Raw genomic sequence first — 23,798 nt, 5'->3', positions numbered from 1 at the left:
AGTCCTGCAGCAGGCCAGTATTGAAGAGGAGGGAGTGAATCACCTCCAGCTTCGCGGGCAAGTTGTACTCGCTGAGGCTCTGATGCCTCTGCAGGATCCCTGTCGTGCCTGCGCGGGTGCCCTGTATGGAGATGCTGCTGGTGCTGCTGAGAGCGTTCAGCAGGGAGCCTCAGGTCTGTGCCGGTGCCTCCACCCGCGTGCTCCAGGACTGGGACCTGCTGGGGTTTTGTCCATTTGCTTCTCGCAAGATAGTTCCCTGCATATGTCCAGGGCTGGGGCACGGTGCTCCCCTGCACACCGCTGCCGTGTGCTGCAGCCCTTCCCTGGGAGCTCCCCAGCCCCACTGCCCGTGGGGTGACAGCACCCTGGCCCTGGCGGGGCGGTGGTGCCGGCAGCGGCAGCTTTGCCATGCGCTGACCCTGCTGCGGGGCTGGACCAGGGCTGCTGCATCCCCGGGGATGCTCCTGGGATACAGACTCCTACAATGCCATTTGGGGGCTCGGAGCTGCTTCTCACACACACAGCGGTGACCCGAGGCTCTGACCTCGTTGGCTTTCGGGCTTCAATTGCTGCTCAGCGCCCTGGGGAGTTCCCTGTAGCTTTGTCCCAGGAGCAAAACCTATCGCAGACCCATCCACCTTAGAGGCATCGCCAAGAAAACGTTGTAATGAGCTAATGGGAGAGGAACCGCTGTGGGAGCAGCACCCGCGCCTCCGGTTCATGAGAGCAACTGAGCACAGTGTGGGGGTCGGGCACGGCCCCTCTCATCCTGCATTCAGGAATCCTGCTCAGGCGGCGCTGCTGCTCCTCTCGACAGAGCCGGGAGCACGCAGAACAGGAATGGAGTTAATGGCTCAGTTTGGGGCCCTTTGCCAGAGGCACTCCAGACACATCAGCCTCCGGAATGGAGCTACTTGCCTTTCAAAAGGCCCTTCCATCCACACAGAGCCTTAAATTGCTTAAACATTACAGACTATCCGCAGCCAACGTGCAGTTGGGGACCCTGCGTCCCCCCTGCAGCACAGCACTGTCCCACCCCTGAGCAGGCTGTGAGGGGCTGGCAGAGGAACGGCTGGCTGCAGGAGACAGGGTTCAGTGGGCAGGAGAGGTACGAAGACCCAGGAAGGAGGGGACCATGAGGGACACCCCAGGGCAGCCGGGGATCTGGGGTACAGACCGGCTGGAGGAACATGGGCAGGCATTCGGAACCCCCCAGTGCACCCCACAGTGCCAACCATGGGACCCCATCCCCAGCACACCCCATGGGGCCCCGGCAGTGCCTCACCAGCTCCTGTCCCACAGAGTCACTACGTGGCCTGCATGGCTGCCATCCTGAGCCAGATGGACATGGACCATTACAGCTCCTATATCAAGGCGTTCCCCTCCCGGGCCGAGCTGATGGTGAGTGCTGCCCCACACAGTGAGCCGGGCCCTCCATCAGGGGCACCCCCTGTCTCTCCACCCCATGTCTTGGCTGGGGCATCCCACTGGTCCCAGTGCCTGTATCTGGGTACCCAGCACCAGTGCCACCCGCCCTGAGCCCCGGCAGAGCCCTAATCCCTGCTCCATGGAGGTGAAGCTGGTGGGTGGTGAGGCTGCTCCCAGCCCTGGCACCCAGCACAGCATCACCCCAGGAGGGCATCAGGGTCGAGCCCAGCTCCTGACATCTCCTTCCCGGCAGGATTTCCTCATGGAGACCTTCATCCTCTTCAAGGACCTGATTGGCAAGACAGTGTACCCGTCTGACTGGATGGTGATGAACATGGTGCAGAACCGGTGAGGACCCCTGGGCTCGCAGGGGCCCATGTGGGGATGTTGGACCTGGGGCACCTCACTGGGGCACAGGGCACCCAGACACCGGAGCACGGAGCCTAAGGCTCACTCAGCCCCCTCCAAGCCCCCTCCAGCACCCTGGGTCCAGCTCAGGGCAGCTCTGGATGCCTTCTGCTCTGCCCTGGGACAGTCCAGCCCCAGCTGCAGCCCCATCAGTGGGCCTGGGGGCTCCCGGGGCAGTGGGGAGCTGTTGCTGGACACCCCATGGCACCGGGGGGATGCCCTTGCACAGGGCCAGTGCAGCAGCAGTGGGGCAGGCAGAGCCACTGTCCCCGTCACCCACAGGGAGTTCCTGCGCACCATCAACCAGTTTGCCACCACCCTGACAGAGATGTTCCTGAGCGACGACAGCTTCGAGCTGCAGGTGAGCGGCGCTGCTCCAGCCAAGGGCGAGGGGACCTGGCATTTCCCCGACGCTGCCCCCGGCCCCTTGTGCCACCCCTGCCCTGTCCCCACTGCAGCTTTGGAACAACTATTTCCACTTGGCCGTGGCTTTCCTGACCCAGGACTCGCTACAGCTGGAAAATTTCTCCCAGGCCAAGCGCAGCAGCATCCTGGCCAAGTGAGTTGCCCTCAGCTCCTCCAGCTGCCCCTGCCCTGTGGCAGCACCGTGGGGCTGGGCTCTCTAGCTCCACTTCGGGCGCTGTCCCCCCTGGCTGCTCCGCTGTGGGGCCAGGGTTTGGTGTGAGCTGGTTGGGCTGTGCTTGGATCACATCCTACTCTGGGTGCTGCGCCCGGCTGCAGCGCTGTGCTGACCAAAGCTGTCCTGGCAGGTACGGGGACATGAGAGCCACCATTGGAGCTTCCATTCGGGACATGTGGTACAACCTCGGTGAGCCACGGCGTGGCCATGGGGGCTTGGCGAGGGTCTGTGGGCTGGCGGTCACCAGCACTTCCCCTGCAATGGTGCTGGGGGGTGGGATGCTCCCAGTGGGAGGCATCGGGGCTGCAGGCATAAGCAGGGTGTGCGAGCCAGCAGGGATGAGGCTCAGCAGACGTGAGAGCCTGGGGAATGCTCTGGTGTATGCAGAGAGGGATGAGTGAGCCTGTGGGATGCTCTGGGATGTGCAGGGAGGGATGTGTGAGCCTGTGGGATGTGCCATCTGCAGCCATGCAAAGCTGTGGTGACTGAGCCCACAGCACTGTGACCAGCTTTGAGCCCTCACTCCCTGCAGGCAGTCCCTCCTCTCTGGGCTGGTGTCTGCCCACAGCCTGGCCTTCTCTTTCCCTTTTCCATTCCCAATCCCATTCCCATTCCCAGGCCCCCACAAGATTGAGTTCATCCCAGGCATGGTGGGCCCCATCCTGGAGATGACGCTGGTGCCGGAGCCGGAGCTGCGCAAGGCCACCATCCCCATCTTCTTCGATATGATGCTCTGCGAGTACCAGCTCACCCGCAGCTTTGCCCAGGTGGGTGCTGGCGCTGGACCCTGCCGCTCACCCGCGGGACCATCCCTCCTGGGGTGGTGGAGTTGATGCTGAACCTCCTGCTCTCATCATAGGTGTGGGGCTGCAGCAGGGAGGGACATAGAGATGCTGCGAGGGCTGGAGCAGCTCTGCTCTGGAGCCAGGCTGAGAGAGCTGGGCTGGGGCAGCCTGGAGAAGAGAAGGCTCCTGAAGGGGAGACCTTAGAGCAGCTCCAGTGCCTAAAGGGGCTCCAGGAAACCTGGAGAGGGGCTTTGGACAAGGGCCTGTAGGGACAGGCCAAGGGGAATGGCTTTAACCTGCCCGAGGGGAGATTGAGATGAGCTCTGAGGCAGAAGCTCTTCCCTGTGAGGGTGCTGAGGCGCTGGCACAGGGTGCCCAGAGAAGCTGTGACTGCCCCATCCCTGGCAGTGTTCAAGGCCAGGTTGGACAGAGTCTTGGGCAATATGGCCTGATGTGAGGGCTCCCTGCCCATGGCAGGGGACTGGAACTGGATGAGCTTAAGGTCCTTTCCAACCCAAACCATTCTATGATTCTATAGGGCTCATACAGGAGCGGGACTGGGACTGGGGAGAAAGTGAGTGAGCAGAGAGCAGGATGAGGTCCTGTCCATGCCGGGGCAGTGTGGGGGACCCACCCACAGCAGGGCGGGGGGACAGGGACCCCTCAGTGCCGGGAGTCCTTGGGGAAGGGGCTGCAGTGGCTGAGCCTGGGGCTGTTGGGAGCCTCCTTCCCCAGTGCTGCAGCCCCACGGCCCCAGCGCCACACATCCCAGCTCCCGGTGCTGCTCACACGCGTCTCTGCAGTTCGAGGATGAGATCCTGCGGCACTTGGACACTGAGGTGGAGGGTGGCCGTGGTGACGAGCAGTACAAGCAGCTTTTCGAGAGCATGTGAGTGTGCAGGGATATCCCCACAGCCCCCCTGAGCCTCTGCTGTCCTCCTGAGCCCCACACCGCCTCAGCCAGCCTGCTCCCCAGTGTGCTCTGACCTGGGGTGGGACCTGGGGGGAGGAAAACTCCTGCCCCAGCAGCATTATGTGCCCCTTGCACACCACTGCTGCCCCGGCAATGCCCCTGCCCCAGCAATGCCCCTGACCCAGCAATCGCTTCTGCCCCAGCAATGCCCCTGCCCTGCCCAGGCCTTGCTCCTGCCCTGTGATGCCCATCACAGACCCATGTGCCAGGCAGATGAAGCTCTCAGCTCTCTCCTCCATGAGCACGGGGTTTGCTCTCTCTTGCTGCTGCCCCTCCTGCCCCCCCTCTCCGCAGTGCAGGGAGCAGGGCCGTGGCTGAGCACAGTGACACCATCACCTCCTGCCCTCCCCAGCCTGCTGAGCTGCTGCCAGGGACACCGCGAGCTGGCCAAGCCTGGGCAGAGCTTTGTGGCGCTGGTGACGGGGCTCCTGGAGCGGCTCCTCGACTACCGGGCCGTGAGGAACGATGAGAACAAGACCTACAGCATGATCTGCACTGTCAACCTGCTGGTGGGCACCTGCCCCGTGCCTCCCACCCCAGGGCTCAGCCCCACATCTCCCCTGGGCCCCCGGCACAGCGGGGATGGGGTGTGCACGGTGCCAGACCCGGTGCCCCTGGCAGGCAGCTGCTGGGAGGCAGCTGCTGGGAGGCACCATGTGGGTCTGAGCCGGTGGGGACGGTCCCAGCAGCACCATGACCCAGCACAGCACATGGGGGGTGGGGGGGTGGGGGCATCGGCCTCTCCCGGGACCACTCAAATGGCCTCGTCTGCTCTTCCCAGAACTTCTACAAGGAGATCGGCCGCCAGGCCATGTACATCAGGTGAGCACGGCCGGGGAGAGGATGGCCGGGGTGAGGGTCCTGGGGCTGCCCCTGCCCGTCACTGCGCGGCCGCGGGACTCGGGTGGGGATGCAGGAGCTGACGAGGGGCGTGTGCGGGGCTGCCCCCCGCGCCCTCGCTCCCAGGTACCTGTACAAGCTGAGGGACCTGCACATCAGCTACGAGAACTACACGGAGGGCGCCTACACGCTGCTGCTGCACGCGCGGCTGCTCAAGGTGGGCACAGGGGCCGCAGGGCCGCGGGGCCGCCGGGACTCGGCCTGACGGGGTCCCGCTGCTCCTTGCAGTGGTCGGACGAGGCGACCACGGCGCCGGTGCAGGGCGCGCACGGGCCCGGGCTGCGCACCCAGCGCCAGCTCAAGGAGGCGCTTTACAACCAGATCATCCGCTACTTCGACCAGGGCAAGGTGAGCACGGCCGTGCCGCGGCTGCCCCCTCCTGCTGCCACACGGGTGTCCCTGCCCACCGCTGCCTCCCGCTCTGAGCCCCCAGCCCCATCCCGGCCCAACCTTCCTCCCCACCGCTGTGGTGGGGCTGGAGCTGCCCTGCAGCGAGCCCGGGATGGACGGTTCACCCACACCGCCCAGCTGCTGAGGCTGTGCTTCCCCCTGTGCCACCATCCTACCCCACCCTCTCCCTTTCCACCCCATCCCACCCTTACCCACCCCCTCTCATCCCACTCCATTCTGTTCCATCCTGTCCCATCCCATCCAATCCCACCTCATTCCGTCCCATCGTATCCCATGCAGTCTCAGCCCCCAGCCCTCGTACTGCCTGGGGCCAGCAGCTGGGACACCCCAGGAGCAGGATTGCCCGTGCTGGGGGGCTCAAGGGCTGGAGATGGTGGGAAGCCAAGTCCTGCTGCTGCCACCTGTACCCAGCTGGACGACTAGCCCCCCACCCTCACTGCAGATGGGGCTGGTCTCCTCTGGAAGCCCCAGTGTCCCCTGCTCCAGCTCACCCCCAGCTCCATCTCCTGCAGATGTGGGAAGAGGCCATCCACATCTGCAAGGAGCTGGCGGAGCAGTACGAGAGCGAGGTCTTTGACTACGAGCTGCTGAGCGACATCCTGGTGAGTGACATCAGCTAAGAGCCGGGGGGGGGGGGCTGCAGTGCTCCTGCTCCATGGCCGGTTCCATCCTGTCCCCATTCCTGCCCCTCTCCTGCAGCAGCGGGAAGCCGGGTTCTACGAGAAGATCCTGAAGGTGCTGCGGCCCAGCCCGGATTACTTCGCTGTGGGCTATTATGGGCAGGGCTTCCCCCCGTTCCTGAGGGTGAGTGTCCCCGTGCTGCGGCCACAGGAGCCGGGGGTGCCGCGGGTCCCAGCCCTGCCCCTTCTCATGGGCTTATCTCAATCTCCCTCTGGCAGGCTCCCCCTTGTCCTGTCCTTGCAGGCTCTTGGCTAAAGCCCCTCTCCAGGTTTTCTGTAGCCCCTCTGGAGGCCATCTCGGTGGCCTCCTCTGGACTCATTCCAACAGCTCTACTCTTTGAACGCGACTGTCCAGCCAGTTCCTTATCTACAGAGTGGTCCATCCATTAAATCCTTGTTTCTCCAGCTTAGAAACAAGGGTGCTGTGCAGGACAGTGCCACATGCCTTGAACAAGGCCAGTCAGTTGATGTCAGTTGCCTTTCCCTTATCCACCAACACTGTAACCCTGTCACAGGAGGCCGCCAGATTTGGCAGGCACGGTTTGCCCTTAGTGAGGCTGTGTTGGCTTCACCCATCACCTCCACATGCCTCAATTCCTTTCTCCCCCTGCTGCTGGGTGTGGGGCAATGTTTTTCTCAGAAGGGACAGGCCACCTCCTCCCCCCCTGCAGAACAAGGTCTTCATCTACCGGGGCAAGGAGTACGAGCGCCGGGAGGACTTTGAGCTGCGGCTGCTGAGCCCCTTCCCCAGCGCCGAGAGGCTCAAGAGCACGTGTCCCCCCGGGCAGGACATCACCAGCTCCCCAGGACAGTGTATCCTCCAAGCATGGGCTGGGCGGGAGGGATTCTCTTAGCAGGGACTTGGCGGGAGGGCTGGTTCTTGGGCCATTGCCCCCATGTGGGTGCCCTCACACAGCCCCACGTGTCCCCACGTGGTGCTGGTGGCTCCTTCACTCCCGCAGACATCCAGTGTTTCACCGTGCAGCCAGCGGAGGAAGCCAAGGGCCGGTTCAAGGACCGGAGCATCCCCGAGCAGATCACCAAGTGAGTGTCCTGGCACGGAGTGGCTGCTCCCGCCCTGCTCCACGTGGGAAGGGGCAAACACGGACCTCTCCCACTGTCTGCCCTTCCCGCCCTCCAGTTTCTACAGGGCCAACCACGTCCAGAGGTTCAACTACTCACGGCCCTTCAAGAAAGGCCCAAAGGACCCAGACAATGAGTTTGCAGTGAGTGCTGTGGGACCCCGGCCAGGGGGGCCTGTGAGGAGCCAAGTGTCCAGAGGAGGGGGGTGAAAGGGAGATGAGGGGAGGGATGGAGTGGAGGCAGTGGTGGTCCCATGCCCATGGGGCAGGGAGGTGGGAGCCCCCTGCCCCATGGGTTGTCCCAGGGTGCTGGGACGACCCCATCCCTTCCCACAGAACATGTGGATTGAGCGGACGACCTTCCTGACAGCCTATCCCCTGCCCGGCATCCTCCGGTGGTTCGCAGTGACCTCCACCACCACGGTGAGGGGGTTCGGGGGCAGCGGGACCCTCCCAGGGCATTCCTCCCCCACTGCATCACACAGACCCAGGCGGGGGTGCTGACCCCCTCCTCCCCCCTTCCAGCAGCTTGAGCCCGGGTGCAGGAGCGTGTCCTGCCCCTGCCCCTGCCCCGCCAGCCCCGGCTCTCGGTGCAAACCAGACCCAGCCAGCCCCCCAGCACTCAAGCCCCCGAGCTCCCAGCTTGCTCCTGTGGTGCTTTGTGCGCGGGGCTCAGATCAGTGCCAGCGGAAGAGCGGGTCCAGCTCTGCCTGCAAGAGCGGGTGCGAGCACAGAGCCTGGCTGCCACCGCTGCCGGTCACTGGGGATGACCCCCCTTTGGCATCGCCTTGACCCCCCCTGCCCCAGGGCTGACCTTGGGCCAGTGCCGCAGGGAATGCTGTCCCAGGCCACGTACCCCGGCCACAGGGAGGGGTCGCTGCTGACCGTGGGCACGGAGACCCCCCGGCGCTCCCCGGCTGGTGCCGGTAGCACGGACCCGGTGACAGGGCCCGGTCTGTGGGCTCACCCACCGCGGGGCCCATCTCCTCCGTGGGGAGCAGGAGACCTCGTGTGGGAGCAGCAGCGGCGCTGGAGGAGTTCCAGCAGCTCCATGTGTGGGTTTCACAGCCCTGTCAGGGGAGGTGCCCAGCGCGGGTCAGGCGCTGTGGGATGAGGACACAGGAATGCCCTGGCTGGGCTGTTACGGGTGTGCTGAGCGCAGGGGCTGCACGAGCGCTGCCACGTCCACCTCCTGGCCTGCAGCCTCTTGCCTGCAGGACTGGCCCTGCTGCAGCCTCTGCTCCACGCCAGGACCAGCACTTCCAGCACCTCCTCCTGAGCCCTCAGCTCGGCTCCAGGAGCTGGTGCCAGTGGCCAAGGGGTGTCGTGGCATGAGATGAGCAGCCCTGGGGCTGGGGAGGGCCCTCGCTGCCACCCTGCCCAGGCCAGGCAGGTCACTGGGCAGGTGGCTGTGACCTCCCCTCCCGGGCGCAGACCATCATCTCCCCGCTGGAAAACGCCATCGAGACCATGATGAAAACCAATGAGAAGATCATGAGCGAGATCAACCGGCACCAGCAGGACCCCGGCCTGCCCATCAACCCGCTTTCCATGCTGCTCAGCGGCATCGTAGACCCTGCTGTCATGGGGGGCTTTGCCAAGTACGAGACGGTGAGGACATGGGTGCTGATCTGTCCCCTGCCTGTGTGGGGCTGAGCCAGCCCCTCGGTGGTGCTGAGCCAGCTCCTTGCAGGCCTTTTTCCAGGAGTCCTACCTGCAGGAGCACCCTGAGGATGAGGAGAACATCGAGAAGCTGAAGGACCTGATCGCCTGGCAGGTACAGCACGCAGCACCCCTCTGGCCCCAATGTCCCCAGCCCGGGGACCCCACAACCCTGGTGGACCTGTCCCTGTCCTCCCACAGGTGCCGCTTCTGGCAGAGGGTATCCGGCTCCACGGGCAGAAGGTGACAGAGGACCTGTGGCCCTTCCACGAGCGCATGGAGCAGTGCTTTGTGCAGCTGCGGGCCAAGGTGGAGAGCCAGTACGGGGTGCGGGAGATGGTGAGTGCCGGGTGCTGAGCACGGCACCCACGGGTGACACCGGGCAGGCCAGCGCAGGTCTGGGGCAGCAGGGACCAACCTGCAGGGCTGGAGCTGCAACAGGGTGAGGGGCTCTGTGTGGGGGACCTGGGTGGGGGACAGCCCTAGGGGGGTGGCACAAGCCCAGGCAGAGGGCGCTGCTGCCCCGGCAGAGCAAGGGCAGACGCGGGGGGCTCTGCGCTCCCATCCCTCCCCTCTCCCTGTGCCCTCAGGTCTGCTTTGAGGACCAGCGCACCGGACGTCCCCGGTCCATGGCCTGGGGCCCCGACTGGGACCGGCTGAGCCACTGTGAGGACAGGCAAGTGCTGTGGTGGGAGCACCGGCCCCGAGCCCCCCCCCCCGCCCTCACCCCTCCCTGCTGCCCCTGAGCCGCCCTCACCCCCCTCTGCCCAGACCACTGCCGTGCTCCAGGCACATCCCGAGGGCTCGTCCTGCCACCACGTGGGGGGCACGGAGCAGAGACACCCCGAGTGCAGCCCCCAGGCTCCCCTGGCACCTGAGCCATCCCTGCTGGCCCATGTGGAGACGGTGCTGGGTCTGGCTGGCGCACGCCATAGCCCTGCTCCCCGTCCCCTGCCGCCCGCCCCTGACCAGCCCCAATGCTCCCCAGAATGGAGCCCTCCCCGACTCCAAAACCCACCGAGAGTGATGAGCGCAGGACTGAGCGCAGGGAAAACCGCTCCAGCATCTTCTTCGGGCACCGGTGGCAGGACCTGCGCCAGTCCATCTCGGAGCTGCCGGAGCCCAAGGTGATGCTCAGCACAGCCCCGGTGCCTCCCCTCCTCCCGGGTTCCCTCTCCTGCAGCACCGGGGACCCCAGCACGGGTGGGACTCGGGGTGCTGGTGGCAGGAGCAGCGGGTGGGGGGCACAGGGCAGGAGCCCAGGGCTACTGGGGAGCACCAGCCCTGCCAGAGGCTCCTGCGATGCCGCCCGTGCCCCCCCGCGGTGCTGAACCTCCCTCTGCACCCCAGGACGAGAAGCGGAGACTCTCCAGCAACATCGGCGAGAGCAGCTCCGCCGGGAAGCAGCCGGGGCTGAGCCGCGCCGGCGCCCAGCCCAGCCCCACAGGTACCGCCCCAACCCCGGCCCTGCAGCCCCATAGGCGTGAGCAGGGCTGTGCCCCTGCCCCAGCAGAGCGGTACGAGCATCCCCCGCACAGGCACCCTCAGCCCCTCGCCCGGCTCCGCAGGACGCTGCAGGCAGGGAGCGCTGGGTACCAAGAGCACAGGCAGATCCCACGCGGCTCCAGTGTCTCCCACCCAATGCTTCCCGCGGAGCATTGTTGATCCCAGACCTTGTGCTGACAGGTCTTGGTGCTGGGCTGAGCTCACAGCAGGAGCCAGCTCGCCTCTCGCGGCTGGCTCGCACCCGACCGCACTGCAGCCCCACAGGCGGGAGGGAGCTGGCCCTGGCAGCCCTGGGCACCCACACGGGCCCCGCAGGCTCCCCGCTGGGTGACCCCCGCACCCCCCGCAGGGCCGTCCCCGTCCCCGTCCCCCACCGGCTTCGGGGGCCGCGTGAAGAGCGCCAGCAAAGCGCCGCCGCTGCCCCGCAAGATCAGCCCCGCCGTGTACGAGACCTTCCTGGAGCCCAGTGATGCTGCTGCAGGGAAGGTACCACCCGGCCCGCCCCGGCGCCCCCGCCCCACCCCCGGTAACGGCCCCAGTCTCTGGTAACGGCCCCATCCACTGGCAGGTGACCACATCACCCACAGCGGATGGAAACAAAAGCCCGAAGTCGCCGCCGCCGCCGCCGCCGCCCAAGTCCAAGCGCCTGTCACACCTCTGAGCCGGTGCCCGCAGCGGCCCCATCTGCCCAGGGATGGAAAACCCCGCAGTGACCCCGCTCCGCTGTGCCAACAGCCCTGCTCCATCCCTGCCCGCCTGACCAACAGCCCTGCTCCATCCCTGCCCGCCTGACCAACAGCCCTGCTCCATCCCTGCCCGCCTGACCAACAGCCCTGCTCCATCCCTGCCCGCCTGACCAACAGCCCTGCTCCATCCCTGCCCGCTGGACCCCCGCTTGCATCCTGCACAGCCTGGGACCCCCCTGCATGCCCCAGCACAGGGAACGGCCACCCTGTGTCCTGTTAGGGCAGGCTCCTGCCACCCTCCAGGTGTCCCCAGGGCTGGGAACCCCCTGCCCCCAGACTCTTCCCCACCCCAGCGCATTGCAGCAGCCCCAGGCCAGGCTCCTGCTGAGCCCAAGTGGCCACACACCCGCCTGTGCCAGGCCCTGTCCCGGCTGAGCTCTGAGCCCCACAGCCCCTCAGCACTGTGACCACGCTGCACTGGAAAGGATCTTCCTCCCTCCACCCTCAACTGCCCATGGACCTCGCCACGTGCAGGGCAACGAGCCCCCTGCCAGCATGGGCCGAGCGATTCCCTCCCGCTCACACCACCGGAGGCAGCTCCTGTCCCTTGTCCCGCACCTTCCCACGCCACCCTGCAGCGCCAGAACCAACCCTCTGGCCCAGCCAGCTCTGTGTGCAGCCTGGGCAGCACCAGCTCTCCTGCCACATCTGGCTTTGCAGCGCCAGCTCTCCAGCCACATCTGGCTTCGCAGCCCTTGGCCACCCACCCTGGGCTTCCCCCTGCCTCAGCCATAGCTAATAAAGGACTAATGCACCAGCCTGACACACTGCAGCAGGGCTGAAAACCCCATATGCGCCCAGTACTCACCCCTGTGCACACACAGCCCAAGCAGGGGCCCCTTCCACAGCCAGGCACCCCCCAGCACCCCAATTGGCAGGGACTCGCCCTCCTGCAGCCCGAGCCCAGGGCAATGCCATGACAACGCCCCAGGAGCTCGCCTGCTCTCCCGGTGCTGGGCCGCGCAGGTCTGGTGCCACCGCTGACTCACGGCTCTTTATTCACACGCGGTATTGCAGCTCAAGACTCATATTTACAGTCTGTGTTAAAGAGCAGGAACGTGGACCCGTAACCAAGGGATGGGGAGGGCAGAGGCTGCCTGCCCCGGGAGCTGCCATCAGTGGACTTCTGTCTACGTGGGAGAGCGGGATCAGCTCCTGGGCTGGGGCTAAAGAAGGGACGATGGGAGACGGCGCCTCGTGCCGCAGCCGGGAAGCCTGGGAGCACCTCGTGCCACAGCCGGGCTGTGCTGGTGCCCGGGCTCCCCCCACACGGAGCCTCACCAATCCCACCTCTTCACAGTGGGTTGGCTGAGGAGGCTGCCAGTCGCTTCCCAATGTAGATCCTGGGTTGGAGAGAGAGGCTGTAAGTGACCCTGCAGGGACGCTGTGGCTGCTCAGAGCAGCGCCCAAGGATGAGCACTCCACACCCAGGAGTGTGCCCCCAGCCCCGCTCCATCAGGGCAGCCTCCCAGGTCAGGCCAGCCAGGGGCCCCCAGGCAGCAGACACCCCTCAGCTCAGGGCTCACCCTGCCCGCACCCAAGCCCAGATCAGGCCCATCAGAAACTCACCCGAGCCCCAGCGTCAGCACGTGGCTGAGCAGCAGCGAGGGGATGAAGAGCAGCAGCAGCTCTGAACTGAACAGTTTCTTCTTTCTCCCCACTGCTCCTCCCTGCAGGCTCCACAGCACCGGCTGCGGGGAGCACACAAAGGCAAACTCCCTGGGAAAAGCGCACGGTTAACAGGGAAGGGAGGACAGAGCACCGCGAGAGGGTGCAGGACAGGGGACAACAGCACATGCTGCCGGGGGACACGGCCTTACTTTGGAGAGAGATGCCGAGGGTGGCGGGCGCAGGCCCAGCTGAGGGATGCTGGCAGGCGGCGCTCCCTCCGCTTGGCTTCCTCTGGCACATCCTGCTAGAAAGAGGCACAGAGCAAGTAAGACCAGGGGCACAGCGGGCACAGCAGAGCACACGGCATGGCACAGGGCACGGCGCAGCTCCCTCACCTGCCGGGGGTGCAGGCAGCCTGGCTGGGGCTGGCTGCAGGGAGGCCGCAGGTTGCTGTCTCCAGGCCGCTCGCTGGCCGGACCAGCTCCATCGTCATCCCAGGCTGGGGAGCCCAGCAGGAGCAGCGCACTGCAAAGAGACCCCCGGTCACCAGGCCTGTGCCACCCCTCGGCCCCCGGTGCTCGGCTCAGCCCCGGGACTCACCTGTCACCGCTCTCGGTCTCCAGCTGGGCCTCCAGCAGCATCCGCTCCACGTCGGCGTGGCAGGAGGAGAGCCGCGAGGGCTCGGGCTCGGGGCCCCCGGGGCCGCAGCGCAGCTCCACCCAGGAGCCTGCAGGGGCTGTCAGCCCGGCTCCGGCCCCGCGCCCACCCGCACCCTGCTCTGACCCCCCCGGTGCATCCAGCACCACTGCCCAGGGACCACCAAGCACTATCTCCAACCTGGGGTGTCATGCGCACGCGCGTCTGCCCAGGGCTGCCCCGCGGCGTGCCCCGCTCCCCCGGGACCCCTGCAATGCCCATCAGCCCGGGACCCCCACTGACCTCCCACCACCCTCCCCGGTGCACATCAGCCCACCGGGACCCCCATGGAACCAGCCTGCCCTTGAGCCCCGGGCTCTCCATTGTCCCGGACCTCGGGGCACGTCAGCCCCGCAGGGACCCCTGTTAACCTAACCCCCGCCCTGTGCCAGCCCACCCAGGACTCTCGGGCTCCCCAGTGACCCAGACCCCCCGGGTCACACCGGCCCAACCGGGATCCCCGGGACCCGCACTCCCCCATCCCTCTGGTGTCCGCTCGGCACCCACCGGGACCCCAGTGACCCGGCCCCCGCTGCCCGCTCGGGACCCCCGGCTCCCGCCCCCCGCCGCACGGACCGTCGTCGCCGCTGCACGCCATGGCCCCGCCGCGCTCGGCCGCCGCCGCCGCTCTGCCCGTCACGTGACGCCCCCGAGCCCCCATGTAAATAAAACCACCGGCACCGGCAGCTCGTTTCTTAAAAGGGCACCGGCTCCGTGCGCGGGGGCCCGCGGGGTCGGCACCGGGGCGGGAACGCCGGCAGAGGCCGGGTTCCCGTAGGGTTCGGCGGCAGCACCGCCCCGGAGCCGCGGCCTCCGGCCGCAGCTCGCCAGTGCCGGGACCCGCCGGGGCCGCCGCGTTGCCCCTTTAAGCGGCGCCTACGTGCGGCGGGCGAGCGGGCGGCGGCCGCGGCGCGTGCGGGCCCGCACGGAGCCGGCCCGGCCCCGCCCCCTCCCCGGTGACCCCGCCCCCTCCAGTGGCCCCGCCCCCCCGCGCGCGCACAGCCGAGCCGCGCCAGACGCTGCCGCCGTTTATTGCCGCCGCCGCCAGGGGGCGCGCCGAGCCGCGCAGGGCCGGTCAAGGCCCGCCGAGCCGCGCCGCGCCGCTCCGCTCCGCGAACCGCCTGCGGGAGACACCGGCGTCAGCGCACGGGCCGCGAGCGGGGCACAGCCCCGAGGGGGCGCGCACGGCGGGCCGGGCCCGCTGAGGTGACACCTCCCCACACCCGGTGCTCCCCAAGCAGGGCCCGGGCCCGGCCCCAGCTCGCCCAGAGCCCGGGAAGCCGCGGCGAACCCGGGCGCGGTTCCAACCAGGCCCGCATCTGAACACGGGCACTACCGGGGACAAGCCTGGCAAGGCCAGGTCCCAGCCCGGCTCCCGGGACGGAGGCACGCACAGCGCCCCAGGCTGGAGCAAGGACAGGCTCCATGGGGGAGGGCAGAAGGAGCGGTGACACTGCAGGACCCCCCCCCCGCACCCACCCCCCGAGCTGACACACACCAGCTTGGGTTGGTGTGGGAAGGGGCTGGGTGAGAACAAAGCAGAGCCCCGGCGGGGAACAGCCGCCTCGTGCTGGGAATGCCGGAGCTGCCGGGTGAGAGCAGCACTCGGGAGCCCCGAGCTGAGCCTGAACCGCCGAGTGATGCGTGGCTGCTGCCACTGGGAACCCCAGGCAGACACACGCCTGCTCCGAGGCTGGCACAGCACGGACGGCCCTTTCGGAGTACAGACATGGAGGAGCACGAGCACCTTCCCAAATCCTGCTGGGATCCCCTCCTCCCTCAGAAGCAGAGATCGCTATTCCACAGCCAGCAGGCAGAAGAGCCTCAGGAAAGGGTCATGCAGAGCAGCAAGGAAGCCAGGTTGGGTATCCACAGGAAAGGATTCCCACCCTCTTTTCTTTGCTGCTGAACAGCTCACGCCCGGTGGATCCAGCCCCCAGCACCTCCACGCTCCCATCAGGCTTGGGGGACAGCTCTGAGCTCAGTCTAACATTGTCTATGGCACAGGACTATGCGGAGATGAAACTCCTCTAAACTGCAGTGATCTTACAGAAAAACAGAGCTGTTTGAACCAAGTCCTTGGTGACCAAGAGCTACCCAGAGCCACCTCGGAGCAGCCCTTTAGAAACGGGCACTGAGGATTTGCCTCGCTTCAGTTTCCGGACACGGGAATTTCCTTCTCTCAGTAGCAGAGAGAAGCTGATCTCAAAGGTCTATCTGATCCCTGAACCTCTGCAACCTTCTCCTGACTCCTGGAGCACCAGACTGGTTCTCCCCTTCCCACAGAGCAATGTGTACTCCGGACCCAGGCAAACTGCCTGAATTTCCTGTGTCTCCTCTACACCAGAACAGGACGCTGGCTCCAGGATGTGCCTCATCAAAACCCCACACAGGGTCAGACTCGCTCCCTGGTCCCTGCACTTCTCCACTTACACTGAGGAACCTGAACTGCACCGTCCCTGCTGCCAAACAGCCAACTCCTGTCTGAAATGAGTGTCCAGAGCATGAATACTCATTGCAAAGAAATCTATAGGTCCACAGTGGCTCCTATCAAACAAATCCCTTGCACCAAAGAACAACTGAGGGTTTTTGCTAAGCCTGCTCCTCAGCAGCTTCGGGCAAACAGCTTCAATCCCACCTAGGCCCAAACGCAGAAGCACAGTAACGATCCGGGAGCACTTCCCAGGAATGACAAGGGGATGCGGACAAAGCTCTGCCACCTCCCTCTGCCCAGCCCCGTGCTCCTGGGCCAGAGGACATGAGGCCCAGCAGGGCCGGCCCTTGCCGGGGGTACCCGGGTGCTGCTGGGGGGTGTGGGGGCTCTGCCAGGGCCGGGGGGGGCTCTCACCTCCTGGCGTAGTCGTAGAGCGCTCGCTTCCGCTCCTGCAGGGACAGGTGCCGCTCCACAGGGGACTTGGCAAACTGCTTTGCAGCTGCCTGCAACACAGAGCACAGGAGCCATCAGCACACGGTCAGAGCCCACGGAGCTCCCCAGCGGCTCTGCAATGCCAGGTCAGCCTCCACTTTAGAATGCTCCATTCCCTGACCCCATGGCTAGTGCAGGACACAGGCCATCGTGCTGTGGCTACAAGCCATCAGAAGAGACAACGCAACCACCAGAAGTACCTTGGAAGAAGGCTCAGCTGCGGAGCCCTGGATGCCAGAAGCAGCTGGAGCCTGGGAGGTAGCTGGGGCGGGCAGGTCAGTACCAGCCTCCTTACTGTCAGGGAAGAAGGATACTCTCCCCTCCAGCAAGTTGGCAATGGTGGTGTCCACACAGTTGGTTTGGGCTGTAGGGACAAGAGGATCTGTTAGAGAGGGAGCTACCGCACCCGGACGCTCACACCCTTGCTGCCCTTGTGCTCCACGGTGCAGCAGGGACACGGTTTCCGCTCTCAGGTATCACAGAGACAGCGTGGAAGGTGACACTGTGTCCCTGGGCATGGCTTACCCAGGTCTATCCTGATGACCTCCAGAGGCACGTGAGGCAGCACCTCCTTGACCTGCCGCACCATCGCCGCGACGCGCACGTCCTCGGGAGCTCCCGCCAGGCTGGACGGCACCCGGTGCCGCGCTGCCAGCGCCTGGCTTGGGGCTGCAACAACAGGGTGGCCTTTGAGCTGCCACAGCTCCGCTTGCTCCGGCACGAGCTGGCAGGGTAAGCAAGCTGCACGTCCTGCACACAGCCACCACGTCTGCACACAGGAGCAGCGGTGCTCGCCCTGCCAGCCAGCTCCAACCCCAGCCCCGAGCACACCCGCAGCCCCTGCTCCCCAACATGCCTCCTCCTCTCCCTCCACGCACGAGTAACCAAGAGCAGCCTGAGGCCTCTCTGAAGGCGGTTCCCTAGTGAGGACGCGACCCAGGACACCCACCTGGGGCGAAGGGGAGCAGCGATGTGTGTCTCAGCCTCTTCATGTGCTCGGTTCTGTCTGCTGCCGTGAGCCGTGTGGATACCACACCCAGCTCCATGGCCAAGAGCTGCACAGGTGCAGAGAAGAGGCACATGTACATGACACACAACACGTATGACCCCAGCATTCCCAGCTTGCAGGGGAGTGTAGCACATGTACAGGCCTGTGTGGAGCCACAGCAAGGGCAAGAGGACTGGGAACTGATTTCTCCAGAGCCTGCATGGAGTGCATAAAGGACCAGGAGCTGGGAATATCATGTGCCAAAACAGGCTGACAGGGAGATACAGGATTCTCAGTGCAGGAGCTATGAGGCTCTCAGCACATAAGGGAAAGGTGGAGAACCAGCTGCTTCGTTTGACTTGTGGGATTATGGAAAGGGAGTGAAAGGTTTGAACTCGATGGGCAGAGCCTTGGGAACGGGCAGGAAGGGGACCAGCAAACAGGCCATGGAAAAACTGAGCCATTGGAAGGGGCAATAAACAGGGGCCAGAGCTCCCACCACCCAAATGCACCCACCCAGGAACACCCTCTGCAGCTCTGCTCCCACCCTCCCCTGTGGGTGCAGCCCCCTCCTACCTCCTGCACCCGCAGCGCAAAGTCCTCGCTCGGCTCCTCCGTGCGCCTGGGGACGGTCGGCAGCCACCTGATGGGGACAACAGCAGCGGGCTGGCTGCGGGGGGGCAGGGGGGCAGCCCCCCGGCACCAGCACGGCAGCTCCATCGCAGCTCGCCCCAAGCCTCTCCCCACAAGATGAGTGTGAAACCTCACCAGGAGCTGCAGAGCTCAGGGCAAGGCACGGTTTGGAAAACAAAGTGGCTCATTGAACCTCTATTAGCACCCAAGTGTAACACGCCAAGCATGTCCTAATGAAGTTCCCAGAACGGCCCCCGATGAGGAACCACTGCCACTTACATGCAAGTAGAAACCAGATCAACAGGACTCGAGCCAAATTCGGCTGGGAAAAGCTACAGCAAATGACCCCTGAATGTGACTCCCGCCCGCTTCTGCTGCCTCTGATACCTTGCCACACCAAAGCTCTCAGCCTGTCTGGGCTCACCTGGGCCCCACAGAGGTGTCTGAACGCCCTCTGCAATCCACAAGGGACTGCAGGGAATCACCCATGGGACCTGAGGAACCTTGGGGTGAATCACAGCCGAGCAGCCAGCCTCAAAAATATACCCAGAAAACTTGACATAAAAGCCCTGGGAGGCTCCTCTCCTTCCCCAACTCAACGCAGGAACCAGGCCCACTCTGCTTCAGAAGCTGGGCCAGCAGCTGGACCTGGCACGGACCAAGTAACACTGAGCAAAGCCACACAGAGACCACAGCGAGGGGCACATCAGCACTGCTGGAAAACCTCTCACTACCACAGCTCTGCCTGCCCCATCCCTGCCCCAAATGAAAGAGAGAGGGATAGTACCTTACTTGATATACTGTGAAGGGGACAAAGAAGGTCCAGAGCAGCTCTGCAATCCAGGAGGAGTCAGCCACACTCTGGGGAAGAAAGCACAATGAGGCTGCACCCACAGAACAGGAGCCGGGCAGGGCCCCACCGGGATGCCAGCGGGTCTCTGCTCCCAAGGAACAAGGGATGGGACAAGAGGAAACGGCCTCAAGCTGCCCCAGGGGAGGATTAGATGGAGATGAGGAACAATTCCTTCCCAAAAAGATTGTCAGGCACTGGAACAAGCTGCCCAGGGCAGTGCTGGAGTCACCGGCCCTGGAGGGATTCAAAAGACGTGCAGACAAGGCCCGTGGGGACATGGCTGGGTGGTGGACGTGGCAGTGCTTGGGCAATGGCTGCACTCCAGGAGCTTAAAGGTATTTTGCAACCAAACAGTTCTATGACTCCAAGACAGGCCTCAGGCCTGGTTTATTCCCCAGCCCAGAAACCACAACCACTGCGGGTAACTGGAGAGACAGAGCTCAGAAACCCGCTGCCTTGCTGTGGTGGCTGAACCCGGGGCGGTAGCTCCGCACCAGCAGCCAGCGGGGATGGGAGGAGGATGGAAGGAATGTGAACCCCTCGGGTTGAGATCAGAACAGCCCAATAACTAAAGCAGAATCAAAACCACCACTCCTCCTACTACTAAGGGAAATAACAAGGGAAGAGAATATAAAACTAAGAAGGGAAGGGGAAAACAACAATAAACACAAGTGATGCCCAACCCAATTGCTCAGCTCCCGCCGACCCATCCCCAACAACAACTGAACAATCCATGTGTTACCAGCATTGCTCCAGCCCGAAGCCCAAGCCTGGCACTGCACCACGTACCAGGAAGGAGGAAGCTGTCACAGCTGAACCCAGGCCATGTGTGCCACAGAACAACGCCTCCTCCAAGGCTCCAGCTGACCAGAGCTGGGGAAAACTCTTCCTGAACTCCAGGCTTGGTGCTTTGCTCAGCTCAGTGTGTCACACAAGCATCTAAGAAAGCTTTCTGCAACGCACTGACTGAGCCATTCAAAGTGCTGCATCTCCAGTCCAGTCCTCACAAGTTTCCGATGGCTTAAAATTGCATCAGGAATCGACCAGGATGAATTAGGGCAGAAAGTCCTGCTCAACCTCTGGAGGCAGCAGTCTGAGCCAAGAAGTGACTATAACCAGTACCTTCAAACACATCTGCAGTCATGCGCATGCTGTTCTCCCCACCACTCGTGAGGGAAGGGATGCACAGACAAACAAGCTGACCCATCTCACGGAATTCCTTGGAGGAGCCAAAGCCACAGGAAGGATAAGATATTCCCTGTCAGCAGCCCAGAACAGGAGAGCTCTCCCACTCCTCGAGTAGTCACTCAAAAATGTAGGGTTCTCATTGTCAGAAAACCGCACCGTAACCCACCGCTGAACTTGAGCAGAAGCCGCATCCAGCCTGAGCACGTGCAGAGCCTCCTGCTGCTGCCGTGTGCGCTGCCACACAACCGAGCCCTCTCCAGCCCTGCACCGCTCCTCCGGCGCGCGGGCAGCCACGCGCAGCACCCCTCTGCTGAGCTGGTTATGCCGAGTGCCTCTAAGCTGCTCTCTGGATCCTGCCTCACGCTTGTGGCCTCCCTGAACTCTGTCAGCTACTGCCCCGCTCTCCTGGCTGCGGGGCCGCCAAAGCTCTGCACAGCCTGTTCCCAGCGCTCACCAGCACCCCCAGCCCCGCGCTCCCCCGCTCAGCGCCACCGCGCACATCACACTCCGGGCCCAGTCGCGCACCCGCCGCTGCCAGTGGCGCCCTGCGTCACGGTCATGCAGCTTCCTCGTCATCCACCAACCTGAACCTCACCAGCAGAGGTGTCAGTGCTGTCACCTGCGGCCGCTGGAGCCACTAAATGACACTGGCAAAGAACTAATCCCCATCAGAGCCTCCCCTGAAAAATCCCTGCAATACCTCTAAATCCATCCACTGTGCCTTATCCACTGTCCACCTACTGCTTTAAACAGATGCACAACAGAGAATCAACTAAAATATCAGACAAATGTAAAATGTGTCTTTTAATCAAGGAGATCCACGGATCCATAACTCATATTAAGAAATAAGAAATTCAACAAGATCTCCCCCTGTAAGCAAGCTGAGAACAGTTTACTGCAGCCTGGCCAGCAGCACCAGCACTGCCAGCATGAACTTTGCCACTTCTCTGAAGCTGATGTTGCATCATGCTCATGTCTGCACTTGGGAATTCAAGAACCTACCCCGAGAGCCCGGCCAACCTTTGGCACATCAGCCACTCTCCAAGGCAAGTGGAGCTACTCTGCCAAGCACTTTAACAGCAGGGAGCTCACAAAGGGGAGATGAGACACAGGGATGCTGTGGCCACAGAAGCCAGACGGCACACTGTTGGGCAGCTGAGCCACCGAAGCACCTATCAAATCTGTCAGTGCAACTACAAGAGTATTGATTTGGTGGAAGTTCCCTGAGAAGGGGACTGGGAAAACTGTGTTAGCATTGAGAAGCCAGTGACAGCACACGAGGCCAGGCTGCACCTCCCACAGGCTTCAAGGCAGGATTATCGGCACCACCACACAGCCCAGGCTTGCAGAGCCCCCCTGCCACGTGCCCCCACTCACCACGGTGACCAAAGGCCTCAGCACTTGCAGGGCGACGGGCTGCACCACGTCCGACACGGAGAACGGCCAGGAGCTGGAAAGGAGGAATTCCACAGGGAATGACCCCAAAGCCAAACCCAAGCGCCGCCGCGCCGCAGCAGCGCCCGCTCCGGTACCTGAAGCGGAGCAACCCGGCCCGGCCGTTGGTGGCTGCCTCCTCCGGGAAGAGCAGCAGCGGGGGGTTCTCTCTGTGGGACGAATACGCCTTCAGGGAATCCACCAGCTCCGCTCGGCTCCCGCTCACTCCCAGCTCCATGAAGCCCCGTGACCAGCAGATGAAACCAGGGGCACTGTTCAGGGCAGGCTGCAAGGGAGAACAAGAGTCAGAAGGAACCCTGTCCTGTCCTGTCCTCCCCCAAGGCTCTACTTTCCCACCTGACAGTGGGAGACAACGTTCCTGCTTATCGGCAGAAATGCCTCTGGGGGCGAGGGAGCAGCCTGCCGGCTAAAGGCACTATAGCAGAGAGCACGTCACTGCCTGGCCCCAAGTCCTCAGGTGTCTGACTCCTGATCTCCAGTTCAGGCTGTACCTTGTCTGCCAGAGAAACAAACTCTCCCCGCCCTGGGCAACAACTCCCTGCCCTGTTCTCTCTCGAGGTTCCTGACACATTTGGCAGAGGACACACTACTCCCAAGAGTTACTTTTCTCCAGGTAAGGAGCAAATCTGCTGCTGCTCAGGATATAAGACCAACCAACTCACTCCCAGGCACACTTAGAGCCAGTTGACTCAGGAATTCCACACTTAAGGGATTTAACATGAGCAGAGGGAGTTACACAACCAGCAGCCTGGCAGAATAACCCCAGCACCACCACACAGCTCCCCTCACAGCCAGTTGTCCCACACGACAGGGGTGACAGCCAGGGCTGGGGGAAAAGCCTCACAACCAGCCCTGCTCTTGACAGCACCTACCTGAAAAAGATGCAGCTGCTGGGACCTGCCCAGCCTCTTTCAATAAAATCAATACCCATTCCAACACTTCCTGCTCCTCCTCACCCTGCTCCAGTTGTTATGCAGAGCCCAAGAGCATGACACTGAACCACAAAGAACTCCAGGTTCATGGGTTGATAAATGAAAACCGAAGGAGACCAGGGCAATGCCTGAGTTCTGACAGAGCTCTCTGGGCCCTTCTCCTGGAGAAAGAACCCTCCGGACCCCAGGGAGGCTCCCGCCGGCCCCTCACCGTGTTGCAGGAGGTGAGGAGGTTGATGACGTTGTGGTCGAACTGCGTGACGTGGTTGGCGATATACACCCTGACGCCGGTGTCGCGCAGCCGGGGGTCGCTCTGCTGCACGCACAGCCCCAGCACCGAGCACATCACCCGCACGATGAACCTGGGGGGAAGCAGCTTCCTCTCATCCAGGGGCCCGAGCCATTGCCGGCTGCACATCCAGCAAACAGAGCAGACCGGGGAATCCATGTGACTGGACAAAGGACACTGGTACAACGGGGGAATGACAGGACAGATATCTGGGATGGGAACTGTTCGGGTGGCAGCGGGGGCTGCACTGATCCAAGTGTTCTGGACCAATCCTCGAGCTCTCAAGAGGCAAGTGCCCGCTTTGGTCTTGGCAGAGAAGGTGCCTTCGTGGGTCTGGGAACAGAGTCCCAAAAGCTCCTGCACGAGCCCAAGCCCCCGCGGCTCACGGCCCCCCCGGGCGAGGGCAGCCCTCCAGCCCCACAGCAGCGCCCGGCCCCGGCCCGGGCTCCCGCGGAGCCGCACGCACCGCCGCAGCACGCTGTCAGGCAGGGCGCAGCTGACCAGGAAGACGTGCACGCCGATGAAGAGGCGCAGGACGAGCAGGCACAGCCCCACGGGCGCGTAGAGCAGGAGGGCCAGGAGCAGGAACCCATCGCTCGGAAACCTGCGGGGCCGAAGAGCAGCGGAGCGGCCTGAGCGCGGCGAGGCCGGGCCGCTCCGCGTCCCCCCCCCCCGCCCGGCACACCCCGACCTCCCCCGCGGAGCCCCCACGGGATACCCCCTCCCCAGCGGGCCGCCGGGGCCTCCCCCAGGGACACGCCGCCTTTCCCCGCGGGCCCCCCCTCGCCGGGACCCCCGCGGGCCCCTCCTCGCCGGGACCCCCGCGAAGCAGCGAGGGGCGGCCGCGGCTCTCACCGGTGCGAGTCGAAGAGCCGCTCGGGGCCCGGCGCCGCGGGAGGCTCCATCCCCGCCGCACCCGGCACCTCAGGCGCGCCCCACACCCGCCGCCATCTTCCCCCACGGCCGCCCGCCTGCCCGCGCGGGGCAGCTTGGGAGCGGCGGCGCC

At 64.3% G+C, this 23,798-nt stretch overlaps 2 protein-coding genes across 4 annotated transcripts in view; one reads left to right on the top strand and one right to left on the bottom strand.

The window, feature by feature from the left end:
• LOC115603587 (dedicator of cytokinesis protein 2-like) overlaps positions 1-11,984 on the top strand; it is a 51,886-nt gene extending 39,902 nt beyond the window's left edge. The window contains exons 29-53 of the mRNA XM_030475530.1: positions 1,303-1,401; positions 1,682-1,776; positions 2,119-2,197; positions 2,295-2,395; positions 2,607-2,665; positions 3,095-3,243; positions 4,065-4,150; positions 4,587-4,743; positions 5,016-5,056; positions 5,201-5,291; positions 5,363-5,482; positions 6,058-6,147; positions 6,245-6,349; positions 6,897-7,038; positions 7,188-7,269; positions 7,367-7,451; positions 7,644-7,730; positions 8,742-8,918; positions 9,001-9,084; positions 9,171-9,308; positions 9,560-9,645; positions 9,958-10,096; positions 10,320-10,416; positions 10,825-10,961; positions 11,044-11,984. Coding sequence (XP_030331390.1) covers positions 1,303-1,401; positions 1,682-1,776; positions 2,119-2,197; positions 2,295-2,395; positions 2,607-2,665; positions 3,095-3,243; positions 4,065-4,150; positions 4,587-4,743; positions 5,016-5,056; positions 5,201-5,291; positions 5,363-5,482; positions 6,058-6,147; positions 6,245-6,349; positions 6,897-7,038; positions 7,188-7,269; positions 7,367-7,451; positions 7,644-7,730; positions 8,742-8,918; positions 9,001-9,084; positions 9,171-9,308; positions 9,560-9,645; positions 9,958-10,096; positions 10,320-10,416; positions 10,825-10,961; positions 11,044-11,136 — 2,619 coding nt within the window. The 3' untranslated portion in view covers positions 11,137-11,984. The remainder of the gene's footprint in view (positions 1-1,302; positions 1,402-1,681; positions 1,777-2,118; positions 2,198-2,294; positions 2,396-2,606; positions 2,666-3,094; positions 3,244-4,064; positions 4,151-4,586; positions 4,744-5,015; positions 5,057-5,200; positions 5,292-5,362; positions 5,483-6,057; positions 6,148-6,244; positions 6,350-6,896; positions 7,039-7,187; positions 7,270-7,366; positions 7,452-7,643; positions 7,731-8,741; positions 8,919-9,000; positions 9,085-9,170; positions 9,309-9,559; positions 9,646-9,957; positions 10,097-10,319; positions 10,417-10,824; positions 10,962-11,043) is intronic.
• A 204-nt stretch (positions 11,985-12,188) lies between these two features.
• On the bottom strand, positions 12,189-23,780 carry AUP1 (AUP1 lipid droplet regulating VLDL assembly factor). Of its 3 annotated transcripts, XM_030475539.1 has the most exons (16): positions 23,648-23,778; positions 23,259-23,396; positions 22,715-22,865; positions 21,649-21,836; positions 21,494-21,566; positions 18,863-18,936; positions 18,019-18,085; positions 17,404-17,509; positions 16,980-17,123; positions 16,655-16,818; positions 16,377-16,465; positions 13,433-14,649; positions 13,228-13,357; positions 13,042-13,136; positions 12,791-12,912; positions 12,189-12,564 (listed from the first exon to the last, which is right to left on the bottom strand). In XM_030475539.1, the coding sequence occupies exons 1-12, from the start codon at positions 23,695-23,697 to the stop codon at positions 14,604-14,606; spliced, it is 1,290 nt and encodes a 429-aa protein (XP_030331399.1). In that variant the 5' UTR covers positions 23,698-23,778; the 3' UTR covers positions 12,189-12,564; positions 12,791-12,912; positions 13,042-13,136; positions 13,228-13,357; positions 13,433-14,603. The 3 variants fall into 3 exon arrangements, with proteins under 3 accessions (XP_030331399.1, XP_030331400.1, XP_030331398.1); XM_030475540.1 differs by lacking the exons at positions 12,189-12,564; positions 12,791-12,912; positions 13,042-13,136; positions 13,228-13,357 and having other exon boundaries at positions 14,542-14,649; positions 18,868-18,936; positions 23,648-23,776; XM_030475538.1 differs by lacking the exons at positions 12,189-12,564; positions 12,791-12,912; positions 13,042-13,136; positions 13,228-13,357 and having other exon boundaries at positions 14,542-14,649; positions 18,868-18,936; positions 22,715-23,396; positions 23,648-23,780.
• Positions 23,781-23,798: the final 18 nt, after the last annotated feature.

This window comes from Strigops habroptila, chromosome 7 (genome assembly GCF_004027225.2).
Source record: "Strigops habroptila isolate Jane chromosome 7, bStrHab1.2.pri, whole genome shotgun sequence".
NCBI lineage: Eukaryota > Metazoa > Chordata > Aves > Psittaciformes > Psittacidae > Strigops > Strigops habroptila.
The sequence above is the reverse complement of the archived record's forward strand: the minus strand, read 5'-3'. Positions and strand labels throughout refer to the sequence as shown.

Bases quoted from the DNA above. Each gene is read 5' to 3' on its own strand.
- AUP1 (XM_030475538.1), bottom strand. From the start codon at position 23,697: ATGGAGCCTCCCGCGGCGCCGGGCCCCGAGCGGCTCTTCGACTCGCAC. The intron at 21,837-22,714 runs GTGAGGGGCCGG...TCTCCCTTGCAG, and splicing joins TCCTCACCTCCTGCAACACG to CCTGCCCTGAACAGTGCCCC. The intron at 18,937-21,493 runs GTGAGTGGGGGC...TTTCTTCCCCAG, and splicing joins TGAGGCCTTTGGTCACCGTG to AGTGTGGCTGACTCCTCCTG.